Raw genomic sequence first — 25,037 nt, 5'->3', positions numbered from 1 at the left:
AAAAGCTTTACTGTCATAATATATAAGCACAGTGCTAGACCGGGAGACTGTTATGGTTGTAGATTTCTTGAGCATATGGGGCACCATAGCTGTAAAGCCCAGAGTCACCAAGGGATCTTAATTTGGCCCTGACCACCATCATTCTCCTTCAATTTTGATAGCTTGACCACACCATCTGGATGTTATAAGACAGAATACAGCCTTCCCACCGTAAGGTCTCTAAAGGCTGCATTGAAAATTGCCTGGTGAAACGTTTCCATGGGGAAGTAGCCTGGTGAAGAAGCGTAGGAGAGCCATTGTTGCACCTGACACAACACATCAGGCCTTAGCTATCTGTGGCAGGCAGTGTGCGTCCCACATCAGATGTTACAGCAACCAGAGAACCTACAGTACTGTGCCAAAGTCAGAGACCTCCTTTTAGTTACTTGACAGCCATTAAGTACAGGTTATTCATTTTCAGGAGACATTTGCATAAGTAAGGTCAAAGAGTTAATGGTACTCAAACTGTGCAAGACCTGGTAGACACCAAAACTGCCCCCATCAGATAAACAGCGCTTAAAGCTTTCATCTTTGAGAGAAAGGAGAAAATCAAGGGGCTTCAGATCTGAAACAATCCACAGCTATCCTTCCACTGTGTGATAACCAAAGTGCAAAATCCAGGGGGTCCTGGGGGGGGTCACTGTAGCCAGTCAGCAGCCTGTCCATGTTGTCAACCCTCACACACACACACACACACACACAAATACAAACACTTACACACTAACAGCAGGCCATGTAAGAGGAGAACAGAGTGAAGGACACAGCACCTCCACACTTTCATTCCCCGCAGGTTCACCCCAACATCACATGTGTAATATAAATGTACAGAGTGTACAGAGTGAAGTCACTGAAAATGTGTTATTTCATATGTTCATCCCAGGAATTGAGCAAAGGCCAAGGAATCTGAGGTTAAAATAATTACAAATCACAGCATTTTTCCTTTTGGTAAACATTGAAAATGGACCACCAGTTCATCATCAGGCACAGTGGACTACCCTAAGCAAGCAAGTAAGCATGTGCTTGTCCTTGCATTGTTTGTCTATGTGACTTTTTCCATGAAGGGAGAAACACAGCTGTAATTTACAGCTACCCAGAAGAGCGCGTGTGACAAAGACAAAGCGAGAGAGCATTCATGTTGACAAAGAACAGAGAGGAAAGGGTTGTTAGGTAACACAGGAATTCTCCCCCCATCCCCATTTCTCTCTCTCCATCATTTCTCTCTTTCACTCTCTCCTCCTTCAACTCTTTCCTTCTGCCTCTCTTTCTCCTGCTCTCCATCTCTCACTCCCCCCTCTCTCTCTCTCTCCATCGCACACCCACTCTCCTCCCTCCCTCTCCTCCTCACGCTCTGTATCTCAGCGCCTCACACAGCCACAACTTCAGAGCGCCGACAACATCTGCGGGAGAGAGAAGAGCGAGAGAGAGACCACAGTGCTCGCACAGTGCACGGCAGAGGACGAGGAAGAAGGAAAGAGAGAGAGACAGAGAGGGAAACGGCGCCTGTGTATAGACAGGTGTAAGGAGTCAAGGGCATCCTGCCTGCCCAAGGGTGTGGCGAGGGGCAAGGGGTGAGAGGGACGCTGGACACTCTCTGCTCTCTCTGCTCCGTGGCCCTGCGCTCTTGCTGCCCCCTGCGGCTCCTGCGCCGCCCCTCTCCGCCCCCTCAGCCCCTGATCGGCCCCTCGTCGCCCGGCTCGGGCCCGGGCTCCCCACCGTGCACCTGCGGGATGGAGAAAGAGAGGGATGTGGGAGAGCCGGAGCGGAGGGAGCGCGCTGAGCCGCTCAGCGACCTGGAGCGCAACATTGTGCAGAACACCTGGGCAAGAGTCTACGAGAGCTGTGAGGATGTGGGCGTGGCCATCCTCATCAGGTACGCACGTGTTTTGCGCCCGCTTTTTTGAAATCATCTCTTTTTGTTGGTTTACATTCGTTGTTAAGCGTTATGTGGTGCTTGAGGTTGAATTTGATGAAGTTCTTTAAAGACTACTTAAAGTAGCAGCCATAAAATATTCCCCTTATATCATCACTGTCAGAATGAAACCCTGTAGTTTTGTCGTTTGTTTTCCCTCATAATTCGAAAGTGCCAGCTGCCATTTATATCATAACAAGATTTTATAATAAATGGATCAATACAAATGGTCCAAAATGACTAAATAAAATCTTCATACATTAACTCACATTAAAACCTGATGTTTCTCTTATAAAGTGAGAGATACGAGGTTTTGTTCCAACATCAACGATCAGCTAAGATATATTTGGTGTCCACGGTTTCCATTTTTAGTAGACTATTGTCATTCCCAAGATGTGGAAGCTTATATTTTGCCAATTAGCATCGTGCCTTAATGATCACACTCACCTCAAACTGTGTGGAGTTCTTCAACAATCCCTAATAGACTTGCTTATGTAGTTTCTGACACTGTTTGACACACTGTTATCTCTGAATATGGACTCATGTAGCTAAAATCAGGTGCAGCAGCAACCTTGAAACCTTAATTTCTCCTTTTCTAACTTTCTGTGTGAGCGACAGACTTAAGATGTGAGTGAAATGGGAAAATGATTTCTCATTAGAGATCCTTTTCTGTCCAAGGACTTCCAGGATAATTTTGTACACTTTCAAGCAGATGCTTTTCTCTGATCACTGAATGCCTTCCAGCAGCTGCATGCCTATTCACTTTGCTCAAATCTAGCGATGTGTATAATGCACTGCAGAAAGGAAAAAAAAACACTGTCTTGGAAAGTGAAATCATTTTTTTATATTTCTTCATAATTCTGAGACCCAGATATGAACAAAGCCATTCAGAGTTGTAGATTTTTGAGTTTTTTTCATTTTTCAGTTTGTGACATAATTTGAAAATGCCTGACGCCCTTTACATTGTGTGTAAATTGCATGAGGAATGGACCAAGAGAAATGGCCCAAAATGACTCGGAAAAATGTCTGGTTCCATTGACTTACATTAAAAGTTGAGTGTGTTTTTCCTTCTCCTGTAAAGTTAGCATTTTGGAGATACAAGGTTTTGTTCCAACAGCAGTGATATGTAACATTTATAATGGTAAAACAGCAATAAATCTAAAAAAAAAAGTTCACGAAACTATCATAAAATGGTGTCTCAGGCATTAGCGTATTCATAACCATTTCATGTAATAACCTTCTGTGAGGGAGCTTTTAGAGGTGGACGTCTGGTTCCTATCATCCCCACTCTGAACAATTCTGACGCGGTAAGTTTTTCTAGAACGGAGCATTTCACACCAAACCACTCTGAATGACTTTGCACCTAATTGATTTTATAATTCAGACATTTTGAAAAATGGATGGAATTTATCATTATATTTCATCATATCTAGCATACATATGTAATATTTCCCATTATGAGACTGTTGTTAGAATATTGTAAGACTATTTAACTTACGTCTAGATGTGTTGTAAGTAATTTTATCCAGGTCTTATTTTATTGAAACGAAATTTATCTGCATTGTGTCTTGAAACAAGCAATAGAATAAAACACATTTTTCTAGATAAAATTATTTAAAAGGCCCAAATCACAGAAAACCAAACTTGTCGAAATAAAAGATTTTGATGTAGCCTGTGACCACTGCTAAGCTACTCACTCCCCAGTCCATATACACTGTTAGAAATAAAGGTTCTATGCAGGTACATTTTTCGTCTATCAAAGTACAAACAATGTAAATGATCCCTCAAAGGTTCAACAATTGTGCACCTTAAATAAGTTTTTCCAGGTGAAAAGTACGTATTTGTGCCTTTTCATAACCTAACGTTTTAAAACAGAACGATAAAATAAAAAGCCTGGAGACGAGACGGGGAGCGTGGAGTCAATACAACTTAGAAAATATAATTTCAGTGGATTATGATACAGTTATGTTCCCTGACTAAAGGTACTGAGATGTACCCTAGGGGGTACCACCCCAGTGGCCAGAGATCACATATGCCAGTCTTAAAGGCATAGTAACAAAAACAGTCTGTTTTCATCTGAGAGATAAAGAGAGGTTAGAAAACGGTGATGTAAAAATGAGTTATGAATTATTGCCTCAAGATGGTAAATGAAATGTAAAAAAATGTTTGAGATGGTCCCTTTAAAACAAGTTAAATAGGAATAAATTTTCTAGAAATATCTTAAAATATTCTGACAACAATCTTATTCACATTTATATTAGACATGATTTCACTTGCTAAGATATCATTTTTTGATATCTTTGGTTGATTGCAGGAGAACACAAGCCAGGCATGGTGCGTACTTTGGAGTACTGATATACACAACCTTACTATAACCTGAACACAGGTACATAAAGAAACACATTAAAGGAGAGCGCACTCACACTCACACCACTGAAAAGCACTGATGAACAGACTCTGTCTCACTCCTGCCGTCTGCAGCAAGCGTTTCTCCTGGCCGTTATTTCCTCACAGTGCAGCCTCCTGAAATAGTCTAGTCAGGGGTGAGGGTGGAACGCTGCCCGGGAAGGAAGGAAGTGCCATCGCACATTTTTCTCTCAGCTCTCAAGAGCTTTTTCGCCACGCTCGGTGTGCGCGCCAAAACTGCATTGTGTCTCGCACTATTTTTAACACTCACCTGATTGAATACAGCAGCACAGGTACAGGAAGGACACGTCCTACCAACTCCATTCCAGCAGCTCCAACTAAGAATCACCAAAGAGGTGTGAGAAAAGCTCCACCAGTCTGACTGAACAGAAACAGACTGTACAGAAGTGAGAAAAACGTAAAGTGTTAGAAATCGCTCCATGTGTTGAGAAGTGAGACTATAAAGATGAGATGATAGTGAAGTTTGAAGAGCACATAACCTACATTTTTGATTTTACATAACACGAGTTACATTTTTACCTGACCATTTTCCAATGTCTTATGCAATGTGCTGTTTTTGTTAGTAGTCCAGGCTGCAACACTCCTTATAACTTCAGTGTGAGTGGGTGGAGCTAAACTGCTGTAGGCTGAATACATGTAAATGTGCTGGTGTTCATGACATCACAAAAAGCAGTGAACTGAAAATGGGCTTTTTTTTTGCAGATTAGCTCCCATATGTGGTCTGTATGGACTGAGGAGTGGACAGTACACTTTGAAACTTTTACAGTGTTTATATACTACATCAAACTGGTGAGGAAAATTGATAGGGACTCTTTAAGGAAGCAGGAAGACCACACAGTTCATCATGTGTATCTCTATTTTTGTTGTTGTTTGCTTTTTTGCATAATTTGCAAACACCAGCTGCCCTTTAATTTGTGTGAAGATTTCATAATGAATGGATCAGCACAGATGGTCCACAATTGCTCAGACAAAAACATTACATTAACTTCTATTATAAGTTAATAAGATTTTTTCCTTCTCCTGTGAACTGACCATTTTGGAGATACAGCATTTTGTTTTGACAGCAATAATTGTGATTTAAGTCTCTAAAATAAACGTATCACAAAGGATTATGATTAGACTTTGCACATCCTTGCAAATCAAACAATTTTGCTTAAATACTTGTAATCATTCTTCTGAAAATAGAGCTAATTTAGGCCAACTTGTTGTATTAAATACCCTTACAGTTCAGAGTTGGATCATTTATGTCAGTAAATCAGCTAATCACAGGGCAGAAGCTATGCAAGCTAATCGTGTAGTTTTTTAACAAATTGTCTTGTTTGTAACAAACAAACTTGCACAGGAGCCACTGGCTTTCCATGTAGTTGTTGCATAATTAGTCTTGCAAACCTGCAAACCTGCGATCGTCAGAGAGTGTGGCACATTTTGCACCTTGACTTGACCAAGAGCTGTCCACTTTGGCTGGAATGGGCAGTTTGACTGTCACGCAAAATAACCAATCACAGACTGCTGTTTTAGCATGACCTGTAGGGGGGAGCTGTAACAAAAACAAACCCACAGGAAACAGGTTTGTCTGCAAACTTGTGAGCAAATCTCCTTTAAAAGCTATTAAATGCTTCAAAGAAAACTCTTGAAAAACTTCTAAACTGTAATGCAGATGTAATCCAGTGACTATCTCACTCTAAAGGTTCGGTCTGTGGTTCGGGCAACTACTTGTCCATATAGCCAATCAGAATGCGGCTGACAAAATTCTGATGGTTGTGACCAATGTGCAAAAGATATCAGATGCTCTGTCTACATGTGGGCAGAGCATCAGAGACTGTGGCTACTGCATACTAAGGCCCAATCCCATTCACCCCTCGCTTCTAGCACTTAACCCTACCACTCCGTTGTGCGTGTTCATGTCTAGGGCATAGGGTGTCCCGATTTTTGTCGAGACAGAGGGGTAGGGTGAAGTGTTAGGGCCCTCTAAACAGAGGTTTTTCAGAGACACACTCCAAACAGAGTGTTATGAGAAAAACAAAAAAACCAGCAAGATGGCTGCGCAAGCATTCGAAGAAACACACAAATGTGAGTATTTTCTCTCTTAAAAAATTGTGATAACCATCGTATTATCTTTTAATGTCGTTTCAATGTATTATGGTCATTTTCGACATAACAAGCATAAGAAATCGCTAGTAGTGTATTGATGTCTAGCTAGCTTCCACCTTAAATAGCCCAGCAGTACTGACACTTGAGGCACCAGAATGTAACTGCTGCAACCTTTAAGGTGGAACGGAAAAATTCAAACGAGAAGTTGGCAAATAGCTGACTTCAGCTTCATATCACTGAAGAATTAGGGGTGGGTGATAATAAATAATTGTCATATCCGTAAATGTAACCAAAGCCCAGCAGTGAGGTTGCTAAACTTCACCCTCCTCTGCTATCACTGCAGACTGGCAGGGTCGCCTATAGAGCAGCGCTAGTAACCTGTTAATGAAGTGATGTTCTTTTTTATTGGAGGGTCCCATTCCATAGGAAAGATATTAACCACTACCCCTTGTAACTCAGTTTTAGGGGGCAAGGTGACACTCAAAAACAAGAGGTAGGGGTAAAAAAAAGAAATGGGATTGGGCCCAAGTCTTAGGATGCAATAAGAAAGTGGCTTTATTTTTAATACAAGACAACATAAAAGAAAGAATATCACACATGCAAGGCGTATTTTACATTTATGAAGCTTTTCTACATTGGAGAACATGATAAACAACAAACAGGTCATCTGGAATAATATATGGAGGTCTGCAGGGTTATGAATTCACTGGACGTGCACATACAGATCAGCTCTAAATGAGTGAAACCCAGGGGACTTATTAAAATAGAATTCCTTGGGTTGCCAGGACAACTGTCAGGAACAATGATGTGATTTTGGGTTAGAGGTGATAAGCAAATCCCTCCATTCTCTACGCAGTGCGTGTGCGTCTGTCTGTGCGTGTCTTATCTGAGGATGGCAGCAGTCTACGCTGGCACCATCCGAAGTGTTTTGATCTGCCGTAGTGTTAGTGTGCCCCCGTAATGCGTGCGCGTGTGTGGTCTCTCTTGGCATCATATATGGGCAGCTCTGAGCTGAACGACTGCTCAGATGTGGGTCTCCCTTGAGCGCGGAGGTGTTGAGATCTAGCACGTCTCTTAGCCGAAGCTTGGCTTTGCCTGGACTGATGAACACCGATGAGAATTTGCATTTTTCATGATTAAAAGAAATTTGCTTTGCCCACTTCTGCTCAATCCTGGCACCAGAGACATATCATGAGTGGAGCATCTGAAAAGCACAGAGGGCCAGTGGGGTAGGTAGGATGGACAGCAGTGCATCCACACAGCAGGAACTGGACAGCTAAGGGGCAAAAAATCTGTGGTAGGTCTGTCCAAAGAAGTCACACATTCAGCACATTCCCACAACAGGAGACCCACATTTACAGCAAGTCATTGTTTAGAAAATCTGTCGGCTGATTTATCTTCCCGCAACATACAGCGCATTCCTAAAATACAGACAGAACAAACTAATGGAAGCAGTCAATTTAAAAGTTGATTTTTAAACGGCTACATTGACACAGCAGACACAAAGTTTAGTTTTACTTTGTCTTTGCTGTTTGCCACTATGTATAAAATAGTAGGTTTAGTGGGGCATGATGATTGGGTGGTGGGGCATCGTCCCACTAAGTGATCTCCTGATGTCAGACCACTTCTTCTCCTGCAGAGGTTTGTTCCTAATCTCATATGGCTGCTGCTGAAGATCTTGTTCATCTGGATCAGGTACAGTCAGCTCATAATTGCTAGCACCTGTGGTATAGATGGGTAAAAAAAGTAATTAAAAATGTCTTTGTCCTTAATTAGCTCAATTTCACACAAAATATGAGACAAATCTAAATTTAGTATGAGAAAACTTATCAAAAAAGATACCTTCCTTTGCCAACATAACAGCAGTGAGACTTCTGCTATAATGCCTGATGAGAGGAATACAGACCAAGGAATCTGAGACTGCGCCTCAAACAGAATCTTCTCCAGCATCCTAGGTCTTCTCCTTTGCACTCTCCACTTCTGCTCACCCAACAGGTTGGCCATGGCAAAAGCTTGATTCTGTGGTCACTGAATCATTTTAGTGCGGCCATACGTTTTGGATCATTGTCCTGCTAGAAGATCCAGTCACAACACAGTTTTAGCTTTTCTCTGAAAATCTCCTGGTCCATGATGCCATCCTAAAGCTTGATGTTTGTCTCATCTGACCACAGAACCTGGTTCCTGTAACAGTTCCAGTAGCGTCTACTGAACTCTAGATGTTTGCCTAAATGGAAGAGAATTTCACCAAATAGTTTTTTTGTCATGGAGGTGGAGTCTGGGCCCAATCCCATTTCTTATTTGTACCCCTACACCTTGTTTTCGAGGTCACCTTGCCCCTTGGAAGTGAGTTACAAAAGGTGGTGGTTAAAATCTTCCTCTATGAAATGGGACCCTGAAATAAAAAAAGAACATTACTTCATTGACAGGCTACTAGCGCTGCTCTGGAGGCAACCCTACCAGTTTGCAATGATAGCAGAGGAGGGTAAAGTTTACTGCTGGGCTTTAATTAAATATAGGGAATCATATGTCTTCAAAGAGGGGGGATGCAACAATTATTTATTATTGCCCACCCCTAATTCTTCGGTGATATGAAGCTGAACTCAGCTATTTGCCAGCTTCTTGTTTATATTTTCCCGTTCCACCTTAAATGGAGCAGCAGTTGTGATACCTGAGGAACCTGAATGTAACTGCTGCACCTTTATAAGGTGGAATGGGAAATTTAGCTAGCTAGCTACCGAGACATCAGCAAACTACTAGCGATTTTTTTATGCTTGTTATGAAGAAACAGACCATAATGCATTGAAACTAAGATAATACAATGGTTATTGTAATTTTTTAATGGAGAAAATTTGTGAGTTTCTTTGGCCACTTGCTCACTCTTTTTTCTCATAACACTCTGTTTGGAGTGTACCTCTGAAAAAGGTAGTCCATGTAGCCCTTACACTTCGCCCTACCCCTCTGCCTCAAAAATCGTGACACCTTACCTCTCGGTGTGAACCTACAAATCATAGTGGTAAGGGCAAGGGGTTAAATGGGATTGAGCCTTGGTGACCCCACAATGCTAAATAGCATCTTCTGCAAATCTCCAATTGTGGATTTTTTTGCCCCTCTAATCGTCCTCCTCACTGTGTGTGGGGCGAAATACACTTGCATCCTGTTTTAAGCAGATTCACTGCAGCTCCGGTTGATTTAAACTTCTTAATTACTGCCCTAACAGTGGATGTGAGCCTTTTTTCAAGCTTGTGACTAAGTTTTATAGCCACTGCCTGATTTATGAAGGTCTTTTGTCTCTTTTCATTTGCATATTCTCTAATCTTCCCTCTGTTGATGAATGAAGGGAATTCATCTTCAGATTTAAACCCCAGTGGAAAAGAAAGTCATGGATTGCTACTTACGAGTTCCTGAACACTTGGGTGAACTTAAAAAAGAGTGAAATATAAATGGGAACACGCTTCAGTTATGTTTTATTCATAAGAAATTCTAGAGGTGGCAGTAATTAAATTTCTTTTTTGATAAAAGATTTTTTTTCTTGGACTAAATTTAAATCAGTTAAAGGTTAACAATTATGGAACTGACTGTATGTTAGAGAAGGTTTGAGACTAAATTCTAGTGGGCCATAAATCTCCTCGAGACCTGGCAGATGGCATCAAGGTATTTCCATGATTGTTTCATGATCAATGGCTAAATTCTGAAAAACACTCCCGAACTCCCTAGTTGCTCACTTTGCAATTGCAAACCATTTTATCACCTTGTAGAGAATTTGGAGCATCCTGCTCCTCATGCAAGTACCCAAATTCTTCTTAAAACCAGTCGAAAAACAAAAGATTTGCAACCGTAAAGATGTAGATGTAAGAATACATGGTGTGTTATCCAAGTGACTGGACTGACAGTTGCCTCCGACAATATCATCAAGCCGTACAAATGCAATTAGACCACCAAAGGCGTCCGCCAACCCATATGGCACTTTTCTAAAGGTCAAAAACCCTGACCTTCACAGACTTGGGGCATTGACAGCAACAACATCTCATTTTATTTAGCTTATCAGTTAAGGTTTTGATATCTGTGAGCTGCCACAGGCTATTTATCCTCTTCTGTTTGATGTAGTTGAGTAGGCCTGCATGAAAATGTAGAATAGCTAAGCATGTTTACGTGTCTTTGTAGATCTTCTTGATGTCTTCTGTTCTGTACAAAACTCCATCTCAAGCCTTCAGTGATTGTGAAATGTTCCCAAAAACCTCTTCTGAGGATATTCCATTGCCCAGTTTTCCAATGAAGCTCTGTTATAAGGTCAAGGGGTGCGCTTGGACACTGAAAAACCCTTAACAAAAATATCCTGAAGTCTTGTCCTCATGACTAACTAGGGACTGATTAAAAAGCCTCATTGACTCTGCAGTATGAAGTAATTTAGATTCAGGAGGTGAAGCATTCATAGCCGCAAGGGTAAACTCTTCCATTCCTAGCACATATTCTGTAATATGATAGCTTGAGTAATAAGACCTTAACTGAAAGGACCATCAAGTTTTCTAAAATTTCGCAAGCATATTTTTAACCCAACAGTACGTCACCAGTAGGGATGAAGTTCATCACTTAACTTTGGCTCAGGAGTTTCGTCATGGTGACTTATTTGACTTAAAATGGGAGGCAGATTCAGCCCACACTTCACCTAATACACTTATAAGTATTTTTAGCAACCTCAGAGAAGTAATAGCTGCAGGAACATTGTTCAGCAAAAAATCTAATTTACACAGTTTTCTGCCTACCCCAGATGTAGTCGATCAGCCAAGGCATGTTTGGTGTCCAAATTTTGCTCCTGTAGTTTTAAACAGAAGGCTAACTTTGCTCACAAACAGTCAATTAATCAATCATTAAGATTGCACAGACTTGTCAGTGTAGTTTGGAACACAGTATGACTTAAGCCATAGTCACACTAGCTGCCTGTTTCAACACTGGTTTTAACAAGCCCTCGACCACTTGGCCTCATCATTTCCCCGTTTATTAGCTCAAGTGAAGGGTGTCAAATGAACCCTTAGAGGGGCAAGGGGCAAAGTGAACACAAGCGTCGTCTTTCAGCAGCAGAACTTGCCCAGAAATATAATTCCCTTTTCAAACTTGAAAATAAAAGCAGAGAAAGCTGTTTTAAGCCACAACAGAAATGTACTTTAATAAAATGCTCAATATTTCAAAACCAGAATTTTCGATTAGCTACACTTGGTTACAAATGACATCTGTTATACATGACTGATACATGACCGATTACACCAAAACTTCAGACAAGTCTGCGCAACCTTAATGAAGACCTCAATGCAATTTGAGCTGGTTGAGAGAAGTTTTGGGGATGTATTTACAGAAAATGTTGAAAAGGATGGCTTGACATCTAGCGTTAGCATTGTTAGCTTTGTAGCTCCAGCGCAAAACTAAAAAAAGCAACATTTGGACCCCCGACTATTACAAAATTGTTTGACCCACAGTTTTCAGAGCAAGTAAACATATTGAAATTTCAACCACTAAGCTGCTAAACTCGCTAGCCTCATTCAAGCTTATCTCGCTGAGCTGCAAGCCTTCTTTGTGCCAATTCTTGAATACACAACCACTGGGCTTCTCCGCTGTGTTTCTGAGAGAGCACAGAGACAGCTGGAGAAACTATGCATGGCCAGCCAAGAGCTGCCGTTCCATTTCAGAGCCAGCCGCAGCATCAAGGGAGCAATTCGGCACTAGTGCCAGAGGGTAAAGCTAACAAACGAGCAAAACGCCTCCCGCTTTGTCTGGATCAAGTAAAACAATACTCAGGCAAGTTAAATTAGGCCAAGCGAACGTATGAGGAATGCCTCAGCAGCATATTGTTTTACTCAACAAAACAGCGAGCACTTAAGTAGACATTCTTTTTGTTTACAGAGTTGGTGTTTCTTGTAACCTCCTCCATTACAGTAATGGCTAATAGGAGAGGAGCTGGAACTGTCATGCCTTATTGGTAATGTCATGCTTTTTCACACTTCAGCCTTTAAATAGAACTGGTTTTTGGGTTTCGTCAAGAGTTTAAGAATACATCATTGAGATTCATGGAAAACTGGCCTAATTTTGGCTTAAAGTAGGGTGTCAAAGGGGCCATATTAAAAAAGTAAAACTAGACACGCCACAAACTCATACCGGATTAAAATCACTCCACATCAAATCAACACAACATGTAATTTTGATTGACTGTTCAAACTTTTGAATCCAACTGTATGTAAGTATGTAAATGAGCTCTGTTCTGAATCACTGCCCTCATTCAAAACCAATCCAGGCTGGAACACTTCTTATAACTTCAGTGTGAAAGGCAGGGCTGAACTGATGTAGGACAAATAGGCATATATATGTACATTACTTGGGTTTTTTATGCATTACAAAAACAATAAATTCAAAACAGGCAGCCAAATTTCCATATTTGGACTGTATGGACTGGACAGAGGAAAAATTGGTTTTCCATGATATGGGCCCTTCTGATCCTGGTGCAGCGTAGATGACTTTAAGGGAATTGAGGCGAAGAAATACATCTGAGTCCTGGCTGTAGGCCGTGACAGTCTTATCTATTAAGATTCCTAAAGAGGGGGCAGGTTTAGATCGTCCTTAAAATAGCTTCCTACATAAACACTCATTCACAAGGAAGGTCAGTCCAGGGTTCCCGTAAACTCCATTTGCGGTGGACGGTTTGAAAGGCTTTACTATTGGCACGATTTGTATAAACATATACATTCCTCCTGGATTTCTTTTGTCAAAGAGTCTTTCACGTAAACCACTGAAGCATTCAATCCTGTAAGTTAGTAATACGGAGAAAATCAATCTTCAAAAGCCGTTGTTAATGTAACGTAGCCTAATAGCCGGCTGACGTGGATGTGTGCTTCCTGCCTGGTGTTTCCATTTGATAAAAGTGTATTAATTAGCTTCTCGACGTCGGCCACAGTCAGCGTGCTGAAGAAAGTGAATGCGTCTACATTGTTCAATTATTTCTTACAGGAGCGACGGCGAGCACAGAGAGCTTCAAGCAGAATGTGTGGTGCTGAATCTCAAGTAGAAACAGGGTTACACAATTTGTGCTGTATTAGTCCAGTTCCCGCTCTGCTTGTTTATTATGGGATGTTCATAATCAACACCGAGGCATTCTGGCAGGCAGAGACACACTGAGTGAAATATTGGCAGTCTCTCTCTCTCTCTCTCTCTCTCTCTTTCTGTCTCTCTGTCTCTCTGCACCTGCCTCTCATTTTCCCTGCTGTGACTTAATGACATCCCTCTCGTCGGAGTATCCGAACCACTTCAGCATTGCAGTGCAATCATCCAGCTCGAAGCTGTACTGCAGTCAAATTCCCTCGCACTCTCCCTCTCTTTATCCCTCCTTCTCTCTTTCTTACTCTCCTTATATCGCTCTCCATCTCTTTCGCTCTCCCTCTAATACATGCACATACTTTTTCTCCCTGAGTGGTCTTCCTTTCTGCTGCCTTCTTTCTTCAATCCCAATTACGCTGCGCTGCATATCATCACTGTCCAATAAAAAACATATATCTAAAAAACAGTAACTTTACAGAAGAAGGCAGAAATGTTTTTAACTTTTAATGTAAGTTAATGTAAAGAGGTTATATCCCAAGAAATCAAGAAATATTTCTGTTGGTCCATTCATCATGAAATTTTAACACAATATAAAGGGCAGCTGCTGTCCAAAATAATGCAGAAAAATAAAAATAGATACATATTTTTTTGGACAGCATATCCCTGGTGGACCTGACTGCAATTTTCAACTCAGACAGCAGCAGTTAGTATTAGTTTACAGTCTATCTTCAGTCATTTTTACAGCTCGTAATAATAATGTATTCTGGTTTTGCACTTCTCGTTTTGTCATGCACAGGTTGTTTTTCCATATTGTTTATTGTAGCAGGAGCTGGAAAGGTTATGTGGGATTTGATTGACTGATTATTTCGGAATAAAGTATTGAGCCACAGACAGCCCAGACTGAAAGGTTGTAGCCAAGATGTTCACATCAGCTTTGTGCCACAGTACACTCACTAACAATAACAACATGGCACATGGCCAGGCCTATTAGCAGGTTTTGTTATTCCATTAGCGTGAGGGGGACTGGAACAGAACGGCTATTACTGTGGGAACTCAGTCAATTACAGAAGATCCTTCACTCTATATTTATTACTGTCAGTCAGTGAAAACAACACACTGTAGATTTATACTGGGTTAAAAGCACCACAACAATTACTCTCACACTGCAGATTCATACTGGATTAAAATCACTCCATAATTATTATTGTCAAACTGTAAAACTACACACACTGCAGATTCATACTGGATTAAAATCACTCCATAATTATTACTGTCAGACTGTAAAAACTACACACACTGCAGATTCATACTGGATTAAAATCACTCCGCAATTATTACTGTCAGACTGTAAGAACTACATACACTGTAGATTGATACTGGATTAAAACCATTCCACAATTATTGCTGTCAGACTGGGAGATTCATACTGGATTAAAATCACTCCACAGTTATTACTGTCAGACTGTAAAAACTACACACTGCAGATTCATACTGGATTAAAATCACTCCATAGTTATTACTGTCAGACTGTGAAAACTTCACACACTGCAGATTCATACTGCAAATGCAGATCTGGTTGTAATCACTCTGCAGATTAAACTAATCCAGGCTGAACAGGCCCATGAATAGACACATTCAGGACTGTACTACTACTTTGGCAACAAAGTCTTGACTCTCCCTCATTTCTACAAAGCTAGTAAAAAACAGTTGCGGCCAATTTTTAATCGTTTCTTCTCTTGTATTCTCCAGGTTCTTTGTAAACTTCCCCTCAGCGAAGCAGTACTTCAGTCAGTTCCAGGACATGGAGGACCCTGAGGAAATGGAGAGAAGCACCCAGCTAAGGAAGCATGCCTGCCGAGTCATGAATGCCATCAACTCGGTGGTGGAGAACCTCCATGATCCAGAGAAGGTGTCATCTGTGCTGGCACTGGTTGGCAAGGCCCATGCACTCAAGCACAAAGTGGAGCCTATGTACTTCAAGGTAAAAGATGGCAGCTTAAAGTGGTAGTTCAGTGAACTATCCTCTTTACCTCAGATGTAGCCAATCAGTAAAGGAAGCTTATACCCCACCAATTAGAATATATGTAAAAATGGACAAAAGTATGTGGTGTAGCTAAAAACAGTAGTAGCTAGCTTGAAGCTTTAATTTTGTATGCACTTTTGACCATTTTTATAGATTAGAGTGTGTCATACAGTGTCAGAAACCACATAATGAAGCCTATTATAGACTATTTAATTTGTTGTAAATATACCATTTTGCCTCTTACGGCAGTTCCACAGTAGTCTCTAAAGTGTGAGATTTCCTGGTTAAACAAATAGGAAAACTCCCTTTCCGATGATGTATCTTGAAGGTGGAAGTAAATTTTGAAAAACTACAAGTGCTTTCAGGTAGATAGTTGGACACAGCTGCTTAAAATTGGTTTTGCTAGCTGGCTAATTTTTCAGCTGAATTATTCCTTCAACAAAGGAGACAGTTTGATGACCGGTTGACATTAGTGCTAGCAGCACCGATGTATTTTTTAGGATCTAGATCAGTGGGCAGCAGTATTTGTATTTATGTAATGCATGCTGGGTATTGTAGTGAGAGAATACTGATGGACAAAAATGGGAAAAAATGGTGAGTTCTGTCAAACTGATGAGCACTACAGAAAATTACACGCAACATACCAAGTGATGTATTCAATGCAAGTAAGTTTTTGACCCCTTTAACAACTTGATATGGTTTGAGGCAAGTTTGTGATGATTTATGTATGTATGTGGTACAGTGCTAATTGGTAGGGTATATTCTACTATTTTAAGCCTCATAGCTCCAGTGCAACATTAAAGAAAGCAAACTTTAGGCACCAAAAATGTCCAATTAACTAGACTAGGATTAAAAAAAAACTATATATTTTATTTTCTCCAAACTATTGCTTTGAGGTGGGCAAACTGCATGTGCAGGTTTGCTGTAAATGCTTAAAATGTTCTCCCCAGATCCTGAGTGGGGTGATTTTGGAGGTGCTGGCTGACGATTTTGGCGAGTGCTTCACCCCCGAGGTGCAGACGGCCTGGACCAAACTGATGGCGGTGCTCTACTGGCACATCACTGGGGCCTACCAAGAGGTGGGCTGGGTGAAGCTCTCCAGCTCAGCCGTCTGAGACCATCTCTCAACACACATATACATACATACACTAAACACATATACACTCACAGACTGGTTTTAACACTCGATTGACTAGCCGAGGGACTGAATGAAATGGAGAGGGGCAGGAGATGGATGGATGGATGGTTTGGATGAATAAGAAGGATGGAGTAATCTTCTGGAAACTATTAATTCACTGTTTTTGTTTGTTTTTCACTTTTTGTACCCTGGTTTTCCTGCAATTAAACATAAAAATGTGAGATTTCAGAGTTCCCACAGGTATTACACAGGACATTTTTCCACTGCACATTTAAAAACAAGAACTGGGAACCAACAGAACGTAAAGTTTTACTTTTAGTTCATTTTACACCTGCTTGAGAAACAGCTGGAACCCTTATAATAACAGCGATGAATGATTAAATTGTCTTTTTGGTCATTTAGTGCCACTGTAGCACAAGTCTAAAGTGTTTTGCTAAAGAGCTTAACATATTGGCAACACTAGGTTGTACTGACATGAAACAACATACTGATATACTGAACTGTTCTGTGAGCATATAACATTTCAACACAGACTCTTGTAAAGTAAATCAAACCTTCATTTTTTGTGTGAACTGAAATGTTGTCTATCTATTAGTAAGCTTACACAAATGTCTACAATTACCCAGAATCACATGCAGGCTCTCTGTCAAGTGTGAAGACAATAGCAAAAACACTCCTTCTGTGGAGGCTAGCATTATTACACTAGCATTTACGCTAGTAGCGTTAGCTTCCTAACTAGCTGGTCTCACTTTATAGCGAAGTCTGTACCAAGTATATTCTCAGAATAGAACTCAACATATCAACATGACTTTCTAGTTTACATTCTGGTGCACTTATTGGTGATGTAATAGTGCTTAGTGACTTTATCTTCACCAGGAAGCTAAGGTGTTGTTGGCTTCAGTTTCAAGCATTGCCAAAGACAGAGCACAACACACTCAATTAGCATTATTTCCTGTTAGGTCCCCAATCTGGGCACCCAAAATCATAAAACTGGACTACTTTTATGTTTCTGGCACACTGTGCAGTGGACGAATGCCCTTAAACAAACACCAATAACGTGTTTTTGGTTGAGTCTTTATGGAAAAACAGTCCATTGCAAACTATCACAAACTCATAGGCATCTAAACCTGCCAATATAATGACAAAATCCTTAAGTTACATAAAATCCATTGAGTATTTTGATACGTTTGCCACTGCAACCTCAAATGAACAAGATTTTACCATTATCGCCAATGTTTTGTTCTGGTTTATATTTACTCTTACTTAAACTGAGCTGGATCCACTCGGAAGCATAGCCGACCTTCATATTTAGTAACAATCTGATTTGGTATCACAGCGTACTGTAATTGATATGATAGACAGAAAATAATATTGTTATTGATACGATAGACAAATAAAAACATTCACTTCAATATGTAAGTCTGGCAGTTGAGCCTCAGAGGACTCACTTGATTGGCTGATTTGACTGGATGCCTATACCAGTCTGCTGCAATTATGACTATTATACCGAAATGATCTCGTTTTCCAGACCACAACACCCCCACCCCCACCCCCACCCCCGACTGTCCAGTCCAGATGCTGGTAATTAAAGTAGAGGAAGATTTCAGATATACTGCGGCGCCACAACACATCTCAACAACTCCCGTCCTCAACGTCAACCACAGGGACACCACATACACGTACACAGACACAACTGACCACATCAAAGTGAATCCAGCATTAACAGAGCAAACAAATGGAAGGAAAACAGGCACATATATACAAAAACTCTAACAGACAGAGTCAGTCTCACCAGCCAAGCAATAAACAGACACAGACCAGGGGGGGACAGGAGGCTTGCTCGACTGCTGAGTGTCTGCGGTGGCCCATTTGGTTCACATCATTAATGTATAACATGACCCGTCGCTTTCGAGTTTCCTGACTCTCTCTCTCTCTCTCTCTCTCTCTCTCTCTGTATGTGTGTGTGAGTGTGAGAGAGTGTGGAGCTGATGTTCGTCTCCATAGTGAACTCTTCCTGACAGCTTGTTTATTAAACACGTCTCCGCAATCCATCCATAACTTGCAAAATGGCAACGTACTGTTCTCTCTCTCTCTCTCTGTCTCTGTCTGTCTCTCTCTCTCTCTCTCTCTCTCTGTGTCCCTCTGCGCACCTAGGTCTCTCTCCCTTTTGCTCTTTCTCCTGTTCCTTCTTCTCCTCCCTCCCTCTCTCTATCTCTCTCCTCCTCTCAATTCTGATCAAAGCATTCTCTCTATCCCTCTCTATTCCTTCATCCCTCTCTCCCCCAAATCTCTCTCTCTATCTCTGTTTCTATTCCTTCATCCCTCACTCACCTACCATTCTTATCCATTCTTTTAACCTGGGGGGGTCCCTTTCTCTCCTTCTCTCTTCCTCTCTCTCCTCATCCCCTTATCTCTCACTGTCCTACCATCCCCATCTTCCCTGCCACCCTTTCAACCCTCCAACCATCCCCCCCTCCCGCCACCATGTCAGGCTGAGTTTCCTCCTGACAGATGTTTCCATTAGCTGGCTGTGCCCACCTGCTGGGTCTCTGTGAAACATCCTGTGCCAGATTTCACTGTAATCTCTCACACACACACACACACACACACACACACACACACAGTTACAGGTGATAAACACTAAACACTAACAGAGGCATGAACAGGAGTAATCCTATCTTAGTTTCGGCCCCGTTACGTAGTCTAGATGTTCCCTTGTGAATTCTCGTCTTTTCAAAGCTTGGACTTTATATTTTTCTAAATATGTGAGCAAAATGTTTATCAATGTCCTTGAATATTTAAATATTAATAACATGTTGTTTATGATTCTCTTTATATACTCTGCTAATGTTCAATGGGGTGGTTACTAGTGCTAAACAGATGTAGTGAATGAGATTAACTAAAACTGACAATCCTAATAAAAGTTGTCATCTACGGTGCTGTGGTGTCCTCATTTTGTCTCTGGAAACATGCAGAGGTTTTCAAATCTAGACTTGGGCCCAATCCCATTTCTTACTTTTACCCCTGCCTCATTTTCGAGTGTCAAATTGCCCCTCGGAACTGAGTTACAAGGGGTAGTGGTTGAAATCTTCCTCTATGAAATGGGACCCTCAAATAAAAAAGAGCATTACTTCATTAACAGCTACTAGCGGTGCTCTGTAGGCGACCCTGCCACTCTGCAGTGATAGCAATGGAGAGTGAAGTTCAGCAACCTCACTGCTGGGCTTTAGTTACATTTACGGCATCATATGCCTTCAAAGAGGGGGATATGACAATTATTTATCGCCCACCCCAAATTCTTCAGTGATATGAAGCTGAACTCAGATATTCACCAGCTTCTTGTTCGAATTTTCATTCCACCTTAAATGGTACAGCAGTTGTGATGTCATTTAAGGTAGCGGGAAATTTAGCCAGACAGCTACAGAGACATCAGCATACTACTAGCAATGTTTTAATGCTTGTTATGAAGAAAAGGAGCACAATACATTGAACCACATCAAACTAAGATAATACAGTGGTTAACGTAACTTTTTAATGGAGAAAATATTCACATTTGTGGGTTTCTTTGGTCAATTGTGCAGCCATCTTGATGTTTTTCCTTTTTTCCTCATAACACTTTGTTTGAAGTGTGTTTCTGAAAAACCTCCATTTGGAGGGCCATGTAGCCCTAACACTTCACCCTGCTCCTCTATCTTAACTAAAATCAGGACACCCTAACCCCTAGACGTGAAGCTGCAAATTGGAGTAGTAGGGCTATGTGGTAGGGGCAAGGGGTGAAATGGGATTGAGCCTTTGAATTCAGGTCCTGGAATTGGTAGGTGTGACACTGAGTGCTCAGTCAGATCAGCTACCTACCAGTGATTGCAAAGTCCGGAACTGGAAACTGGATTAAAGCTGGATTTGAATAGCTCTGCAATTGTTTTTACAGTGTTGTTGAATGCTGAATGAAATGCAATACTGATTCCTTACCGAAAGTCAACGTCTGTGATATGCAAAATAATAATATTTGCCAGAGGCATTTAGCTGTGGACTGATGAAGTAAAAAATGTAATTCTTTGGCTGCATTCATCATGTTTGGAGAGAAAAAAGCAGCAGCATTTGATGAAAAGTACACCTCGTCAACTGTTAAGAACAGTGGTGGATCTATTATGTTTTGAGGTTGTGTGGCAGCCAGTGGCACAGGTATACTCTTAGAAATAAAGGTTCTGTGCAGGTACATTTTTTGTTAATCAAGGTACAAACAAGGTAAATGTTCCCTCAAAGGTACCACGGTGGTGTTATGGTCCAATTGTGAACCTTAAATAAGAAAAATAAAATAAAAAGCCTGGAGAGTAGACAGGGTGTGGGGAGTCAGTACAACTGAAAAATATAATTTCAATGGATTACAGTACAATTACTAAAATGTACTCTCACAGTCCCCATACTTCAACATCATTGAAAATCCATGAGTAGACATCAAACATGCTGTGCATGCAAGACGTGAAGAAGTGAAAAAACAAGAATAGAAAGACTGTGAAATTGGTTACAAAATACTGACTTAGTAAAGTGTCCAAACTTTTTCACTGGCCAGAATTTCTATTCTATTTTTTGTATTTTTTGTTTATTTAATTACTTCTTTTCATTTCAAAAATGAACAAAATATGTAATTTGGCAAGAGGTGCCCAAACCTTTGCATACAACTTTAATATTAAGAGGCAGTAAATGCTCTGGACGTCTGGTTCCTATCACCACCACTATGAATGAATCTGACTTCTTTAAGTTTCTCTAGAATGGAGCATTTCACATCAAACCATCCTGAATGACTTATCTATTTAATTCTGCAGAAAATTTTAAAAAATTGGTGGAACTTCCTTTTTAACTGAACCTTATTAAACATCCCCACTTGTACACACAAACACAGTTTTCCTTGATCTCCTTCACGTGATGCTTTAACAGTCAATCTTCCTCACTGTTGCTGACTCAGCCATTCTCTGGATAGAGATAAGCACCAGTCCTATTAATAGTGCTGGCACACAGACAAGAATAACCTTTGGCTGAGTCACTGGTGGGCTTAGGCCTAGAGAAGCACAGTCCTTTAACCTTTAACCATTCTATGGTGCTGCTTGAAGATTTCCCATACAATGCAAACACGTTGCATGAAATAGCACACATCCTGCTGAAAGCAGCAAACACAATTTCTTACAACTGTACAGGGAGCCTGATGTTCCTATTGTGCCTTTTTTGCTCCACAAAAGTCTCAGGGGTATTTGAACAGCAAGTGGCACTTGCTAATGAGATACGGCCTTCTATAATGAGACACTTTCACAAAAGCAGGAGGGCAGACTCTTCAGACTAAACCAGTAGAAGAATCTCAGTTATTCAACCCAGAAGACGCTTAAAGAGCGGATAAAGCATCTAGTGGTTGTATCTTACTGTGCTGTGACTTCAGCCTTGTCTCTAATGAGGGACACCCTGTCTCTAACAAGAGCCTGCCAGATAAAATTGCTAATGAGCATCTGTACACATATTCGTGTCCTACAAAGATCCTTTCACATGTCACTGTTTCCTTCCTGTCACAGTTTTTCATCCTTTTATGTCCATTCAATGGCTAAATCAGACCCTGACCTGTAGATTAGCTGTGAGAAATGAGCTCTCGCTCCCCATGCTAGGAAGAATCAGCCTAGCCTCACAAGCCCTATTTATGAGGGAATAACATGAGGAAACAGTGTCACTGTAAAGAAATTTGCCAAAGGGAAAATCTACGATCATTATGCTGTAAACAAAGTCATTCAGAGTGGTTTGATGTGCAATACACCATTCTAGAGTCAGAATTTTTCACAGTGGTGGTGATAGGAACCAGATATCTAAATCTTTTGATGCCTCTCCAGTTTTTACTTGAAATCGTTTCATTTTCAGACAATATTTTGGCCTAGAACAAATTTTTCTAAACACATTCATAGTGGGGAGGTTTATACCATGTTTTGTCTCTACTAGAAAAACCAGCATGGAGCAAAACCAGCATATGTTGTGTTTTGGATGGTGATATGCTGGTCAGCAGCAATGGAAGTTGATATGCTGATCAGCACCAGAACCAGCATATGTTGTGCTTTGGATGGTGATATGCTGGTCAGCAGCAAGGGAAGTTGATATGCTGATCAGCACCAGAACCAGCATATGTTGTGTTTTGGATGGTGATATGCTGGTCAGCAGCAAGGGAAGTTGATATGCTGATCACCACCAGAACCAGCATATGTTGTGTTTTGGGTGCTGGTATGCTGGTCCAGAACCAAACCGGCACTAGACCAGCATAAATCAGCATAGGCCAGCATAGACCAGCTTAGACCAGCATGAGGTGCTTGCTGGTATGTGCTGGATTTTTCAGCAGGGATGCAGGGAATTGTAAGACAAAAAAGATCCCAAGGAAAACTATTTTTTTTCAGATTAATCACTAATTTACCATCATTAACATAAAACATAAAGCTCAAAAAACTCAGCAGACACATGCAGGTTCACTGGTAGGTTTGGATAGTAAATAAAGTGGCCATATTTGTGTTGTAGACATTGTGACTTCACCACCACTGTATAGAAATCGGAGCATGTAAGGTTCTCTACAATTAACCATTAACAAAACACTGCAGAAATTTTGAAAACTCCATGCAATTTCCCTTTAAGCCCATGTGCCCTGGCCATATCCATAAAAGTTGAAATGCAAGTAACGCAACTTGATATTTAAATTGTTACTGAATATTTTGCTACTGAATGTTACTTGCATGCCTGTTAGCTTCGCATGCCTGTGTTTAAGCTAGAAGTGGCATCAAATGGGATTATAAAACACAACTAGCGTGACGCTAACAACACTACAAATTCCCATAGGGATGCTATCAGAAATTAGCATTATGCTAGCAGCTAACTGGACAATGAAAGTCTACTTCATGAGTTATAAATAATAAATATTACCCATCACGTCATGCTGTGTCATTCATGTATTTGCCAAAGGAGTACATCTTTAAAGGTGCATTCTGGTTTAATATTCCCGTTCATTACATTGTTTAGCATGATATGAAGTATTCTGTAGCTTAGCATCATATCTCTCAGCCTCACCAGTTTGACAGAATCCACAATTTTATATAACTTACAAATTTTCGTTCATCAATGTTCTCTCACTACAGTACCCAGCATGCATAGTGCAAATACATTATGGAACCATTACAAACCCCTGTGGTGTCACCAATCCTGACAGCTAGCCTAGCTACTGAGCTATAGGCTAATAAATACAAGTTAGCATTACCTCTTACCTTGGTTGTCAAACTATAGTGAGAACAGTGATTCTATCTTTATTCAGCACAAAACGTAATGTTTTTTTAATTTCTCAACCAGAGAAGAGAAGCCATACTGTGGTAGTATTTAAATAGCTAGCTACCTTGTAAACTTTAGCTTTCAGCTTGTTATCACCCTCAATGAGTTTTTATTGTCATTTGAGTAATACATTGTCTCCATTATAATGATGATTTGAAGAGAGTTATAGCGATTAACCAGCTCCAGTAAGATATTTGGCTTCCTAGTGCTAGTTACCAATCTGATTTCCATCACCATCTAACAAAAAAATTAGAATTTCACTAAAATCCATTTAAAAGTAGCTGAAGTCAAGATACATTACTAGAAAGGGGTTCTTTTAATCTTTATTTCAGAAAATCTCACTTTAGACCAAGTAAGCATGTTTACAACACATTTCATTTTGGTTCATCTTAGTTTTCATGAGCATCTGTTTTATCTTCACACAAGAATAAAAAGCCTAAGCAATGTCACAGGCTTCCACATATTAGTAATTTAGGTGCAATATCAGACATTCTTGATTCCATTCAAGCAGATTAAGTGTCTTCCTCTGAGCTCTCTCTGCAGATTTAGTCATATGCAAATAGGCTTAAGATGTTAGCCTGTTGTGCTGGAATGTCCTTGAGCTCTAATGAGTTACGTTCTCAAAGGCAAAAAGAAAAATTAGATAAAAATACCTAAAAATAACACTTTAATATGTGGAACACATCCAGAAACAGCATTTTAGTTTCTTGTTCACTAACAGAGAGCACGGTGAAGCTTTAGTCATACTTTTTAGCATCATATTTTTGTCTATATTTAAAAGGCTCTGAAGTTATAAGGAGTGTTTCAGCCTGGACTGTTTTTTGAATGTGGTACAATACAGAGCAGCCAATCAGAACAGAGCTCACTTACATATAACAGTCTTAAAGGCATAATAACGGCCTGTTTAATTCTAATGGAATAAAGCGAGTTTTTGGTACATAGAAATATAGGTGGACCTCAGGGCCTATTAAAGGAAGGGAGTACTGTTGTTAGCGGTG

At 40.6% G+C, this 25,037-nt stretch overlaps 1 protein-coding gene across 1 annotated transcript; it reads left to right on the top strand.

The window, feature by feature from the left end:
• Positions 1-1,566: 1,566 nt before the first annotated feature.
• cygb2 (cytoglobin 2) lies at positions 1,567-16,951 on the top strand. The gene is made up of 3 exons (XM_036570156.1): positions 1,567-1,909; positions 15,293-15,524; positions 16,517-16,951. Exons 1-3 carry the CDS (start codon positions 1,767-1,769, stop codon positions 16,679-16,681), a joined length of 540 nt encoding a protein of 179 aa, XP_036426049.1. The 5' UTR covers positions 1,567-1,766; the 3' UTR covers positions 16,682-16,951.
• The last annotated feature ends 8,086 nt before the right edge of the window (positions 16,952-25,037 follow it).

Source organism: Colossoma macropomum, unplaced genomic scaffold (genome assembly GCF_904425465.1).
Source record: "Colossoma macropomum unplaced genomic scaffold, Colossoma_macropomum, whole genome shotgun sequence".
Classification (NCBI taxonomy): domain Eukaryota; kingdom Metazoa; phylum Chordata; class Actinopteri; order Characiformes; family Serrasalmidae; genus Colossoma; species Colossoma macropomum.
Note: the sequence above shows the minus strand (reverse complement) of the source record. Positions and strands in the feature narration are given on the sequence as shown.